The sequence below is a fragment of the Ipomoea nil genome, unplaced genomic scaffold (genome assembly GCF_001879475.1).
Source record: "Ipomoea nil cultivar Tokyo-kokei standard unplaced genomic scaffold, Asagao_1.1 scaffold0900, whole genome shotgun sequence".
NCBI classification, from domain to species: domain Eukaryota; kingdom Viridiplantae; phylum Streptophyta; class Magnoliopsida; order Solanales; family Convolvulaceae; genus Ipomoea; species Ipomoea nil.
The window spans coordinates 570,466-585,636 of record NW_017617328.1 but is presented as its reverse complement, the minus strand read 5'-3'; the positions used below and the strand labels follow the sequence as shown (position 1 = coordinate 585,636).

The window sequence follows — 15,171 nt, the reverse complement described above, 5'->3', positions numbered from 1 at the left end:
GAATTCAAGGTGGACCACCCCCGGCACCACCTCCGAGCTGTCCCACCATAGCTCCACGAGTTCGGGCAACCAGAAAAAGGGCCCCGAAAGGACCACCGGCACCACGGGATCATGTGATGCGACTACGGCACATGACTAAAACCACTGGTGAATAGCTTCAAGCTTTAACCGCAACAACCGACCCACCGGATCCAACCTGTTACACACAAGCTATTGGTCATCCACAGTGGCGTGACGCCATGGACCAAGAATTCAACGCCTTGCTCCACAATGACACGTGGCGGCTGGTTCCTCCAACACCCAACATGAATGTGATCGGGTGCAAATGGGTGTTTCGCACCAAGCGAAAGGCCGATGGCTCAGTGGAACGTTACAAGGCATGCCTTGTTGCGAAGGGTTTCAATCAAGTCGCTGGTGAGGACTTTTTTGAAACATTCAGCCCAGTAGTCAAGCCAACTACAGTTCGCATCCTGTTCTCTTTTGCAGTTTCTAGGGCCTGGACTATGCGACAACTGGATGTCCATAACGCTTTTCTCAATGGCCACCTGGCTGAGACGGTGTACATGCGTCAACCCCCGGGTTATGAGGATCCGGACCATCCGGAACATGTCTGCTGTTTACAAAGATCTTTATATGGGCTAAAGCAGGCTCCACGAGCCTGGTTTCGCCGTCTGCATGATTTCTTACTCTCTGCAGGTTTTGTGGCATCCAAAACGGATGTTTCTCTCTTCCACTACTCCACCGGCGATTCACGTGTCTTCTTGCTTGTCTATGTGGATGACATCATCATGATGGGCAATGATTCCACATTAGTAGACACTCTACTGCACTGTCTTGCGTCAACTTTCAAGATTCGGGATCTCGGAACACCGGGTTTCTTTCTTGGCATAGAAACCCTAGCCGCAGGGGACGGCGTACTCTTATCACATAATTCCTTTTCCCTTACAAATAGTTGTGGATGTTGGCAGAATGAATTTCACTCCATTTTTGAAACTCTCAAAACTTTTGTTTATTTTCTCTCAAACTCTCCTGCTCGATTACAAAGGGAAAAAAGAAATTCTGCCATCATCTTCCGTATAACATCGGAGTGCTCAGCTTGTGTTCTAGTTCGCCGGGCTTTGGGTTGGAGTGCTCGAACGCCAAAGTCGTAGTCCGTTTTATCCTGGGAGACTGACGCCACAACGATCCTAGCACCCTCGGGAGGTGGCGAATCGGTTTTATGGAGAGTGTGTGTACACACGACTCGGATTTCCTATGCTTCTTTTTTCCTCTCGTTGGGTTAAAACCTCAGGTTAGAAACCCGTATCTTGTTTATTTTTGTTCTTGGTTTTGGACCAAGTGGTGAGATTAATCTCGGATAGATTAAATCCTTGTACTAGTTTCGTACTAGTTGTGGTGGGATTATTTTTGATAAAATAAATCCCTATTTGGTTAATATATATATATATATATATATATATATATATATATTGTATATATATAATTTTGGTTTCGTACCAAAATTTGTTGGAATTAATTTTCTATAAATTAAATTCCATTTTTCGGGACAAATATATATTTTATATATATTTTGTGTTTCGATTTATTCACCAATATCCAACAATCTTAAAACCGATTAATCTTTGGTGAATAAAGTCGATGGATTCCACGAGTGGTGGAACCGTGAATGTTGCTCGTGGTGCACATTCATTTGGTCGGATCGACAACGTAGTTGCACAATCCGAAACCCCGGTGAACTTTGGTTCGGAGACCGGTGGTGGCATCAAAGGGTATATCCCTACGATGAAGGTACATGGGACAGTACCTTGTGGATTGGTCGAAAGACCATGGAAATTCAAAGAAGTTGAATTTTGAATGGTGGCAACATAAAGTGTTGTTCAACCTAGTGATTCTCGGCATGTCATGGTTCTTGACCGAGATGGTTCCTAGTTGAAAGGAACATGAGTCTAATGCTCAAACCGTTAGCGTAGTAAGGATTTGGAAATATTTGGTTTTTCCTATGCCTAAACTATGTTTTTAATGGCTTGTGTGACTCGTTGTGGGAATCTTTTGACCGGAAGTATAATAGTGATGACGCAAAGGCAAAAGTGTTTGTCGTTAGCCGATTACTTGAATACAAGATGGTGGATTCCGAGATCGTCCAAAGTCAAGTTGACGAAGGAATGATCGTGAGTGAAGCCTTTCAAGTGGAATCTGGTATCCATTTGTTACCTTTGGGCAGAAAGGACTTCAAGAAGCAATTCCACGGAAAATGCTTGAATGGCTTAACGGCCATAGTGATATGTAACAAACGTGTTGCATGGTTGAAATCTCGTAAAGGACTTCGGTTCTAGATTTCAAGTATAGTCAGTTTGTCAAAATTGGGATGGCTATATAATCGTGAGCGTCAAAGCTCAATTGTGTTGAATATTTTAAATAATATTCTTAATACGATTATACAAGCTTGATTCAACTAGTTTAAAATTTGGTTGATATAATCTTGTTAATTAGGTGAAAATTAACTTGATTAAAGATACCAAATTGTACTAGTATGAAATTAATTTGTGACAAATGACGGAAGTGTTGGGACAACAAAATAAATCTTGAACCACCTAACTTGCGAGTGATGGTGCAATGATTTATAAAGTTGTCACTATTGTGGATTAAGACAAGGTTTTGTCTAATTTTGGAATGAAGGCAAGGGTTAATTACTAATTGGGCTATAAGCTCGGTGTAATAACCGTAATTAATAAGAACATTATTAATTGGTCTTGCCTGGTTGGGTCTTCGTGTTTGTGGCACGGTAGACAAGGTCATGGTAATTTTGAATCTATACGTAGATTAATTAGCATGGACCATATTCCAAATTTAATGATAAGCACAAATATGATATTTGTGATGTGGCAAAACCACCTAGAAGTGAAGCGCACATCTCGGGTTTGAGAAGTGCTAGAAGCACCTCTAGGCCATGTTATCGAGAAGTAAACGTACATTTCGGTCATAGGCGAGTTATCGAGAAGTGGAGGTACGTAACCTTTCGGGTACCTTCGGGTGACATCTTGGATGTACTTCTCGGAGTATCAACGATAGCACTCGGTAGTGCTATGTGAGTTTTGCTTGAGGGCAAAAATGATGTTGTTGATAAATTTATTCTTTATAAGAATAAAGTGGAAAACCAACTTAATCGTGGAATTAAGGCGGTTAGAAACGATCGATGTGGTGAATACGAAACACCTATTGGTGATTTCTGCGCAAGCATTGGTATCGTACTCGAGCGTACGACACGGGATTCACTTCAATCGAACGTTTTTGCCGAACATAAATATCAAGACGTTGATAAGTTCGGGTCTACCTCAAAGTGTGTGGGGTGAGACAAGACTTTGGACAAGTAAGTACCTTTTAAAATAAGGTTACCCGCACGAAACTCGATAAGGCTTCTTATGGGTTATGGGTACGTAGGAAGCTTTCCTACCAATACCTGAAATGTGGGGGTGTCTTGCTAAAGGCGGTTTTTGGTTCTTAGTACACGAGTCCTATGTTCTGGACGTACATAAGAACACGAAAGATTGATTCAAGAAATTCATCGTTCTTGGAAGATGTATTTTTGTGAAGGATCAATAAAGGACCTAGCACGTTGAAAGGAACTTTCGGCGTAGCTATGGTTGAAGGGTGTGAAAGAGAACCCGAGCTCGAAGCTAGACGTAGCAAGAGAGCTAGGATTGAAAAATCCTTTGGTCCATATTTTCTGACGTACATGTTAGAATGTGATGCGCATATTCTAACTTGTTTACTAGGAAATGAACCAGATTTTCTGACATGGTTGTTAGAAAATGAGCCTCGAACATATGTAGAAGTGGTGACTTATACAGATGGACCAACACGAGAGAGGCTACCGAGGTGAAGTAGATTCTATCTTAAAGAATCATACTTGAAACTGGTTGTTCTTCCTCCGGGTTGTAAAACCTCTGGATCTTAGTGGATCACGTGTCGGAAGATAAAAACTGGTTGGTTATATTGAAGTAAATGGCCGGGTGTGTAATTGTAGATTACATGCAACGCGAGAGCCACGGTTACTTCGATATATATTCTCTTGTGATGAGAATGAAATCCATTCGGGTGATACTTGCCATAGCCATTTAGCGAGACTTGGAAGTTCATCAAATGGATGTGGAAAATCACTTTCTTAATATACATGGAACAACCTGAGGGTTTTGTGGTTCCGCGCTATAGAAAGAAAGTGTGTGATTGGTGAAATTGTTGTATGGTTTAAAACAATTGCCTAAGGATTGGCACATGAAGTTTGATCATGCAATGATAACCAACGAGTTTAGTATAAACGAAAGTGGAAAGTGTGTCTACGTAATGGATACGATAAACGGTGATATCATTATTTGTTTATACACGATAAACTGATCGTAGGTAGTAACGATCAAAGGATCAATTCTACCAGGAACATGTTAAATTTGAGATTTGACATGAGAGGTGTGAGTTTGGCAGATTTAATCTTCGAGATTAAAATCGTGAGAAGACCGTACGGTCTCGTATTAAGCCAATCTCATTGTGTTGATTGAATCCTTGCAAAGGATGATAATCAAGTGGCTTGGACACCGTTAGATACTAACGTACAACTAGCCAATAATCACGGAGATTGTATTTCTCATGGAGAATAAATTCAGATTATTGGTAGTTTAATTGTATCAAATGGGTGGTACTATGCCGAATATTTTCTTGCGGTTAACAAACTCGGTTGACATACGAGTAACCCTAGTGATACGCACTAGAAGGCAATAGTGGAAGTTATGAGATACTTAAGGTATGCTCGTGACTTTGGACTACACTACGTGGGATATCTAGCTGTATTTGGAAAGTATAGCACGTTAAAAAGATATCAAAGGACACTAAGTCCATTGAAGGCTACGTGTTTACGTAGGCCAGTGCAGTTGGTTGTAAGGAAATTCTCGAAACGATCTGTGATAGCTAAGATCCATGACGGGATCAAAGCTGAGAGCATTACACTCATGTCGCGAGCGAGTAGGCCGAATGGCTATGCCATTTTTCGGGAATGTTCCTAGAGATAAACTCGTACCTCCAATTTGTGTGTGTTGCGATTAGTCAAGCCAAAATTGGTTAAGTACAGAGTTAGATGTGGAATGGTAAGTCTAGACTTATAAGTCGTAGACATAATACCATTAAACAATTTCTCACAACATGGTTATCTCTATTGACTAAGTGATGTCAAAAGATAACGTAGCGGCCGCTAACTCGCTAACTCGAGGGTAAGCAAATGGTTGTTGAGAAATTGGAACGAGGAATGGGTTTGAAGCCCATGGAATAAAAGTTCTATAGTGGACACCCAACCTAGCTGGCACCTAAGTTCAATGGGACAACTAAATTATGGAACGAAGCGTGTCACTGTGGGGGTCCCGGACTCCCTACCATTCCTCGTTAGAACAGTGACTCCCGCATGAGGCTAGCATGTTGATGCTTTAATGATTCGAATGTCGGTTGACATGTGTGAGTATGCGGGATACTCGATAAAGAATTACCTATGTTAGAGAGAAATGGGGTCGCTTCAAAGGAGAATTGATGGGCTCAATTCTTTAGAAACTCTCGCAGAACCAGGAAGGTGACCCATGACCAAAACGGGCACACCCATGAGAACAGAACAAAGGTTGGAAGGTTCCTGTGTGGGATATGTCATCGTCTACACAAACGGCAGTTGGTTCAAAGACATCAAGTTCTACCATACAGCCAGTAGAGTAAACATATCTTCACAAGGCAAGGTTCAAAGGGTAACACCTACCTATGCTATGCAGGGATCGACCGTTGAGCACGTTCGTGTCGATTTTTCCTCGTCCCGAAAATCAATTTTCATTCATGTGGGGGATTGTTGGAATGTTTAGCAAAAATGGCATTTTGAGTGGTTATTTTGTGGTACAAATATATGTGGGTCCACTTCCGATTTGGGTCGGGTCAAAGTGGATTCGGGTTCTTCGTAGTGAGACGAAGAATTTGATATAATGTACGCTCAAAATGGGTAATAGGTGAATGAGAAATTGATTCTCAAAGTGAATCTATTTGGGAGAAGTCAAAATCTTAAGCTAATTGCTAATTAAGTTAGCAACTTGTTATTAAGCTTTGATTCGTTGTACACGAAATAAGCTTGATTAAGCTTAAGTAATTAAGCATTGTTTGCTTAATTAGTGAATTGGGAATGGAGCTCCTTTCGTGCTTAGCATTCAGTGCTACACGAAAGTTGTGTAATTAAGCTTTGGGAGCTTAATTTGAGAAATGGAACTAAAGCTTAATTAGTGAATTGAGTTATGAGTTCATTTCGTGTGAGCTCCTTTCGTGCTGCGGATTCGGTGAGCACGAGTCAATGCTATATGCAATATTGATTCGTGCTGCACCGTTTCGGTGCGTGTGGACCACTCGGGTGTGGTTTTCAGTCCCAATTTGTTAAACCTTCGGGTTTGTACGGACTTCTCGGTCACTCAGATATTTTGAACCGGGTCGTTGTGGTCGGTACGAATTAATCGCGTATTAAGTTCGTGACCGTTGGAATTATTACGATAATAATTACGACCGTTTCAAACGTTATTATCCAATTATTAAATCTTGGATTTATGATTGGATTAATGGCCATTATAATGTTTTAATTCCTTTTCCCTTACAAATAGTTGTGGATGTTGGCAGAATGAATTTCACTCCATTTTTGAAACTCTCAAAACTTTTGTTTATTTTCTCTCAAACTCTCCTGCTCGATTACAAAGGGAAAAAAGAAATTCTGCCATCATCTTCCGTATAACATCGGAGTGCTCAGCTTGTGTTCTAGTTCGCCGGGCTTTGGGTTGGAGTGCTCGAACGCCAAAGTCGTAATCCGTTTTATCCTGGGAGACTGACGCCACAACGATCCTAGCACCCTCGGGAGGTGGCGAATCGGTTTTATGGAGAGTGTGTGTACACACGACTCGGATTTCCTATGCTTCTTTTTTCCTCTCATTGGGTTAAAACCTCAGGTTAGAAACCCGTATCTTGTTTATTTTTGTTCTTGGTTTCGGACCAAGTGGTGGGATTAATCTCGGATAGATTAAATCCTTGTACTAGTTTCGTACTAATTGTGGTGGGATTAATTTTGTGGAAATTAAGTCCCGTGTACTAGTTTCGTACTAGTTGTGGTGGGATTATTTTTGATAAAATAAATCCCTATTTGGTTAATATATATATATATATATATATATATATATATATATATATATATATATATCGTATATATATAATTTTGGTTTCGTACCAAAATTTGTTGGAATTAATTTTCTATAAATTAAATTCCATTTTTCGGGACAAATATATATTTTATATATATTTTGTGTTTCGATTTATTCACCAATATCCAACAATTAGTACATAAAACATTTTCTTTTTGCTTCAGTGTTGTCAATGGTGGTGGAGAGAAGAAGTATCCTGTATCTAGTTTTGTATTGAACTGCATGCAAAGGTATTCTCATTTCATAAATTTCTGAAACATCCATTATATAGCATCATGTGTTTGTAAGTTAAGAGACTTTTGATTCTATCATCACTTGATAAAACCTAATTCAATGTTGGTTTGAGAGCTAATTCTAGTTCTTGTTGTTCTGAGCTTAACTTCCTGAATTTGTGCAGGTGATGACTTCTGATTCTATCATCACTTGATAAAAGTTATTTCAATGTTGGTTTGAGACTTAATTCTAATTTGTTATTTTGAGCTCAACTTCCTGAATTTATGCAGGTGATGCATGCACTAGAGATGTTGTTTTGTTTGAACAAAATGTATATGAAATGATATATACTTATGCTTCTGAGTTCTGATACATTTCTTCTATTTGGTAGAGTTCTGTGCTTGCCTTGGAAGATTCAGCAATAGATGCTGATCAAGTTGAGAACATCATTATGTTTTGCCCAACAAAGGAGGAGATTGAAATGCTTATGGTAAAAAAATGTTTTAGATTTATTAGCTATTTGTACACAAATCATGTTGAAAACTGTAAATTCACTTATCTTGTAAAGGCCTTGTGCCTCTTTTGTGTGGAATAAAGTTCAAGTTCGGAATATATATATATATATATATATATATATATATATATATATATATATATTTATTTATTTATTTATTTATTTATTTATTTATTTATTTATTTATTTTTAAAAAAATGGTAACTTTCCGAGGCACCCACTTGTAAGTGGGTGTCTTGGAAACAAATTAATAAAATAATAATAAAGAACTATCCGAGGCACCCACTTGTAAGTGGGTGTCTTGGAAACAAATTAATAAAATAATAATAAAGGACTATCCGAGGCACCTGCAGCGGAGCAGGTGCCTCGGAAAGTCCGTATTAAAAAATTAAAAAAAAATCATCTTCCCCTTTCCGAGTCACTCTTTACGGGTGACCCGGAAAGCGGAGGACTTTCACAGTCTCCAAGATCCGAGTCACCTGTACAGGTGACTCGGAAAGTGTTTTTTGGGAGACTCTAAAACCTTTTTTGTACTAGATACTCTGCTTAGCCGACTATCAGACACTTTCAAAATTTGAGATCTTGGCACTCCCGGCTTCTTTCTTGGCATTGAGACGGTAATGCTAGACTCTGGTATGATGTTATCTCAACGCCGTTATATGAATGACATATTGGCTCGTGCCGGCATGACTGACTGCAAGCCACTTGCTACACCCGCTGCCGTTACTCAAGCCGTTTCGCCTACACAGGAACCATTTGACAATCCAACTCAATATCGTCGCATAGTTGGAGCACTTCAGTACTTAACAATTACAAGGCCGGACCTATCGTTCGCGGTCAATCAGTTATGTCAATTCATGCACTCTCCCACCGTTGATCACTGGGTATTATTGAAACGAGTGCTTCGATATATTAAGGGGACGCTAACCTATGGTCTACGGCTGTCAGTGTCCACGTCGTTTGCTATTCATGCCTTTTCAGATTCTGACTGGGCCGGATGCCCGGTTGACAGGAAGAGCACCACTGGATATGCCGTGTTTCTCGGGGATAATCTCATCTCATGGCTCTCCAAGAAGCAACGCACCGTCGCCCACTCCTCTACTGAAGCAGAATACAAGGCCTTAGCGGATGTCTCGACCGAGGTTACATGGATAGTGTCTCTCTTTCGTGAATTGGGTCTGCACGACGCCCAGCCGTCTACACTATGGTGTGATAATCTCGGGGCAACTTATCTATGCGCCAATCCGATTTTCCACGCCAGAACGAAACATGTGGAAATTGACTACCATTTTGTCCGGGACAAGGTCGCCTCAGGGGACATGACAGTCAACTTTGTTTCAACCAAGGATCAGCTAGTAGATATTTTCACCAATAAGGTAATATAATTGACTGTTATTGTTAATTCCTATTATATTAGAATTAGTCAATAAGGTAATATAATTGACTAGCCTATTGTATAGGAGTAGTTTACGGTTATTACTCTACTTTAGTGTTTCAGTTGTAACTTCTTTCCTGTTGAATGAACGATCACTTTCTCATGCCAGTGAACGATATTTAGAACATTTTTACAGTAAAGAGCATGTTAGTAGATTTCATTGAGCAAAGTGCATAAATGGCTCTAAGTAAAGCCTAAGTCATATTTCAAAGACCGATATCTATTTTGGAAAATCACTATCTATTCGTATTGAGAAGATTGCATGATATTTGATTTCCAAAATGTGAAAAAGAGAAGTTGTTGAGATTTATGTGCATAGCAAAGCTTGCATAAGTTAGAGTTTGTTGCATGAGATAAATCTATATACTATCTATTGTGAGAAAAATAGAGTTTTGGGGGCCCGCTATGACTATGTCCTTTCGGAAGAAAAGAGAAAGAAAGAAGTTTGAGAAAGGAAAGAAACGGTCAAAGAGGATCGACAGATTTTATGAAGTAACTTTGTCGATATTCCCGAGTTGCTAGGTTGGATACTACCCGCGGGGCTTGGAATCTTGGTTAAGGGGTGTGCACACAGACAAGTACGATACCTGATTCCACAGAGATTGAGATAAGAACCAAGAGAGTGGTTCTGTGGACGAGATGAGTATTAGGCCGACTAGATGCCGAGCCCGGATAGGTTCATTCACAAATTGGTGAAGTTCCTACCTCGCCCACGAGTACAGAAAGAAAGAAAGCAAGAATGTAAAGAAGAGAAAAGCGAGTCAAGAGACTCAAGACCAAAAAAAAAAAAAAAAAGCGAGGCTATGTGACTCAATAGAAACCTCCACAGTAAAAGTATTTCTTTTTACATAAGAGCGAGAGTATACATATATACTTATAGCATCATGACTTTTCTTGTTGCATGATTTGCATGAATTGCATTAGAGTATGATAAGAAGTACAGTACTTTGTTGTTGCTTATGAGTTGGCATGATAACATGAGCTTGCTTGTTGAGTTTTAAGTATCCCTTTATCTATTAGTTTGAGCATGAGTTGTGTATTGAGCTATGTTTAGAGATATCTGTATAAAGCATGATAATTGTGTTTTAGTTGAGTACTTGAGAAAACATGATTATATGAAGTATAGGTTGCAAGCATATAGAGTTGTTTATGAGTATGATTTGAGATTGTGGTTTAAGTGTTGAAAGTACTTGAGATTACGTGTGCTTGCCAAATGTTTTCCAACCTATATCGATAGTATGTTACAGGGTTGAGTGGTCTTATACTTAGTATTAATTTTTTAACGGTTTTATTTTCCTACTTGTTTTTATAACCTCTTTCAGGTGGGCCCAGTGTTTGAGAGCGCACGAGATATATAGATTAGTGCGTAGAACTGAGGTGGTAGATTCTAGATTAGATTCAACTTTAGATATTTGATGTTAGATGTTGTTGATTGTTTCGTTGTTGGTGCTTGGACACTGGGGTTTGTTCCCCAAGTTTTTAATGTTGTTTTAATGACCTTGACTCTAGTTAGTTATCCTTTTGTAGCCTGTGCAGTCACCGTGGGTGATGACTGTGGTGGTGACACCCGTTTTGGTTGGTTTAAGTTATTTAATCTTGTTTAAAGTTAGGGGATTTAGATTTTTGAAAATTAAAGTAGGGTGTTACATAAGTGCCCAGGAACGAATATGCAAATGAATCAGCGCGTGACACATGTCCTCGGTGCATGTAAATCTGTTATATGTGCAAATAATTGGTGCACCTATGCAAGTAAAAAGTGCAGGTAAAATCACTTACAAGTGCACCTACTTTCACCTATAAGTGCATGTAATGTTGCCTTGTTAACATTCACTGATTTGAGTTCATTCTTGCGGAGGAGTTCAGCGGGTAGTTAGTACCCGTGAAAACCACCCGCAAACATTCATGCGAGTAGTTAGTACCCGTGAAATCCACCCACAAACATTCATGCACCTAGGTGCACCTACTTATAACTATAGGTGCAACTACTTATAACTATAGGTGCACTTAGTATTGATGCTCAGTGTAAATTTTACTTGCACCTATAATACATTTTATATGCACTTGTAATACATTTTACTTGCACTTCAATGTTCAATTATTTACAAAAATACCACCGCGTTTAAAAAAAAAAATCAGTGTTTCTCATCCATTAGATCGTGACATGTGGACGGATATCAGGCATTCACATATTTACTGCTGGGCTCTTCATTCGCACCCGAGTGCAACTATATATATATATATATATATATATATATATATATATATATATATATATTTGAGCAAAAGTAGAAAGTGTGATATTTGAGCTATTTGAGCCTGCTAAATGTGACTTACTTTTGTTTGTAATAAATGTCTGTGTATGTTGTTTATACCAAAATAATATTCACATTTTTTTTTCCAAAAAAATGGAAGATGGCAACATTTTCTTCAAAATATTAAGGATATATATATTTTGCAACAAAAAAATAATGTACCTTATGTGGTTAGAATGTGTTGACATGTTTATTCTTTTGGTTGGGTTAAAAAAGCTATATTTTAATATAGCATAATAATTTGTTTGCTCCACCAGTTTGCTCCATCACTTTCATTGGAATGGCTCTTTCTGCAAAAATTTATTTTATACAAACAGTGGTGCACAATCTAAGTTTACATTCACTATTCCATCAGAATTAGAAGAAAGACTACAATCTAAGCTTATACATTCATTCACTATTCTGTCACTTACCCCCTAATATAGCTGAAAATGGCACTCCATTCTTCAGTTCAGTCTCGTTGGAGCTCCTACTTGTCCCTTTATCGCAATCTCAAAGAGTTTATGCTGCTCTCTAATATGACAAATAGATTCCTCAATGCCTCTTGAATTTCTTTTTCTTCGGTCTTCGGTCTACAGATTCCTTCACATATATGTAGTACTTGCTATGGAATGATGATTTATTTATAGTGTTGGAGCAGGTATAGAGGTCATTGTAAATTATTGTAAATTGTAAATATTGTTTTTAAATTTTAAATTCATCTTATCTTTAATCAATTAATGGTAGTCTTTGAGATTGTAAGAATCATTTGTAATTTAAAATGTGTAGTTATTGAAATTGCCAAAATTATTAGACATCTCAAATGCCTTGAAATTTGTAAGTATTCAACAGCCGAAATTATTAGACATCTCAAATGCAGCCACCAATACTTTGCTACACATCTTAGAGAAGAGATGCCAAGCACCTGACTAAGCATTATCATATTTAATTACCTCAAAAAATTGCTTATTTAATTACCTCAAAAAATTGCTTCGGGCATATCAACCATTTCAATCTTTAATCAATCCTTCATATAATATTTTGTCCCTATCAAAACACAGCTATATTAATATAGATTCCTTCATTTAATATTTTGTCCTTATCAAAACACAGCTATATTAATACAGATAGAGATGGATATGACTGGTGCACTTAATAACTGTCACTAATATTTAAAAAAAAAAATTAAAAATATTTAGCAGACATATAGTGGCGGTTATAAAATCACCACTGAAAGCAATAAAGCAATAGTAAAGTACTTAATTGTAAGTGACGGTTACGAAACCGTCGCTAAAAGTAATATTAGTCAATGTTTTCTGTGGTTGTATAAAACGGACTATCGCTAAATCTTTTGCAACACACTATAAGTTATAAATGTCCAAATTACAACTTAGAAGTTAGAAATATCTAAATTACAAGTCATCCATATAGCCATAATAGCAGTAGCTTGGATTTAAACATGTCCAAGTGAAGGAGCAATGGATTCCTTCAATTGAAGAGACAATGTTGGCACAGGACGGATTCCCTCAATTGAAGAAACAATGGGACTGGTGTTGTTCCTGTGGACTTGAAAAATTTCAAGCAATAATCCAACTCAGGATCAGAAAATATTGTGATGGTAAGTTCGTCTTCATCTTTGTACTGTATAAAATATTTGCGAGATTCGAACGTCTTGAATCTCTTTAGGATTTCTGCCTTCAAGCAATCCACAGTCGCAAAAGGAAGCTGGAACATCACAGTATCATTGTTGAACCTGACTTCAACACACGCTCCGTCTTCCATTGTTGTATAATTATGAGTTGTTAGTTTTGGCTTGAGCTGCCTCACTCCACCATTATTGTTGGCCTTCCTTTTATGAGTTTGTAGGTCGTAAGGGGGAATATATGTTTTATTTTCCAGAAAGACTTCACCGATCACCCATTCATTAGCGTTTTGAGGAAGATTGTCGCCCTCCAATCTGTATTCATGCATTACCCAGTCTGTCCTTTCACTCCCTCGGTAAAAAATCAGACTTCTCTTCATCCCAATTAGGGTTTTCCCCTTGAAAATCTCTCTGTCTTCTCCGGTGGATTTCCAGAATCCCGTGGCGTACTTCATAATCATATCCCTCCGGCAGAAGAAAAATCGTTTTCTCTCAACACCGGGTTCCACCCTGTTCAAATCTGCCTCTTCTATGTCTGTTGTGAAGAAGCTAGGATCCGCAATCTTTATCCTTAAGAAGTGATTTATGAGCTCTTCGTCTGTGGGATAGAATCGATATCCCAGAGGAATTCTTAAAGAATCGCCGGAATCTTTCTCTACCGGCGACGCCGCAGAATCGTTGGAGCCACAAAAATTAGACATTTTTCTACCAAACCGGGAAGAACTTGGGGAGACGTTATGCCATGGAACCGTGTTCACCATTCATAGTGAACACGGTTCCAACGGTGTTAGTGCACCGTTATCTCTTTTTTCTTTTTTTTTTTTTTTTTTTTTTTTTTAATTAATTACGTGACTGCCTACACATTCACTTTGGAACCATGCCTACACATTCACTTTGGAACCATGAGATTATGAATTTTCTGTTATGAGATTATGAATTTTCTGTTATGAGATTATGAATTTTCTGTTATGAGATTATGAATTTTCTGTTATGCGATTATGAATTTTCTGTTATGAGATTATGAATTTTCATTACATTCATAATTTCGGAGTTTCGGACATTCATAAATTATGAATTCATGCATGCACATTCACTTTGGAACGATGCCTACATATTCCCGTCCGAAATCACGGACATTCATAAATTATGAATCCATGCCTGCACATTCACTTTGGAACCATGCCTACACATTCACTTTGGAACCATGAGATTATGAATTTTCTGTTATAAGATTATGAATTTTCTGTTATGAGATTATGAATTTTCAGTTGTGAGATTATGAATTTTCTGTTATGTGATTATGAATTTTCTGTTATGCGATTATGAATTTTCTGTTATGAGATTATGAATTTTCATAAAATTCATAATCTCATAACAGAAAATTCATAATTTGATCAGTAACGCGCCGTTAACTCCACATTCGCGATTTTTTTTTTTTTTTTGCCTAAAAACAACGTCGTTTTGACTTGTGTTCACCATTCTCGGTGAACACGATTCCACGGCATAATTTGCGGAACTTGGGGGCTTGGATAAGAAAACACTTGAAAAGTCCGGAACTAGGGCTTAAACGTTTTCGCTTTAGCCCTAAAAACGATTAGATGAACATTACACAGATTGATAGAAAATTATATAGTAAGCGAGAATCAACAATTCTTAATATAATATATTCTTTTCTACTTTCCTAATCCTAATACAATTCTACTTTTCTAATCCTAATACAATTCTAGATTAAAATTAATAATAATAATAATAAATTAATAATAATAACTAGTTTTTCACGAGAATGAGATAATGTCCAATGTTTAATTTTAAATAAGTATATATATATA

General features: G+C 37.9%; 2 protein-coding genes and 1 long non-coding RNA gene across 3 annotated transcripts; 2 read left to right on the top strand and 1 right to left on the bottom strand.

Annotated features, from left to right (window-relative positions):
- Positions 1–7,677: 7,677 nt before the first annotated feature.
- On the top strand, positions 7,678–8,070 carry LOC109179373. Its single transcript, XR_002053885.1, has 2 exons — positions 7,678–7,750; positions 7,852–8,070. It is a non-coding gene; the product is annotated as an uncharacterized LOC109179373 (long non-coding RNA).
- Positions 8,071–8,594: 524 nt separating this feature from the next.
- LOC109179323 (uncharacterized mitochondrial protein AtMg00810-like) lies at positions 8,595–9,359 on the top strand. Its single transcript, XM_019328828.1, has one exon. The coding sequence runs from the start codon at positions 8,595–8,597 to the stop codon at positions 9,357–9,359; it is 765 nt and encodes a 254-aa protein (XP_019184373.1).
- A 3,829-nt stretch (positions 9,360–13,188) lies between these two features.
- On the bottom strand, positions 13,189–14,043 carry LOC109179322 (NAC domain-containing protein 102-like). Its single transcript, XM_019328826.1, has one exon. It carries the CDS (start codon positions 14,041–14,043, stop codon positions 13,189–13,191), a length of 855 nt encoding a protein of 284 aa, XP_019184371.1.
- Positions 14,044–15,171: the final 1,128 nt, after the last annotated feature.

Bases quoted from the DNA above. Each gene is read 5' to 3' on its own strand.
- LOC109179323 (XM_019328828.1), top strand. From the start codon at position 8,595: ATGCTAGACTCTGGTATGATGTTATCTCAACGCCGTTATATGAATGAC.
- LOC109179322 (XM_019328826.1), bottom strand. From the start codon at position 14,043: ATGTCTAATTTTTGTGGCTCCAACGATTCTGCGGCGTCGCCGGTAGAG.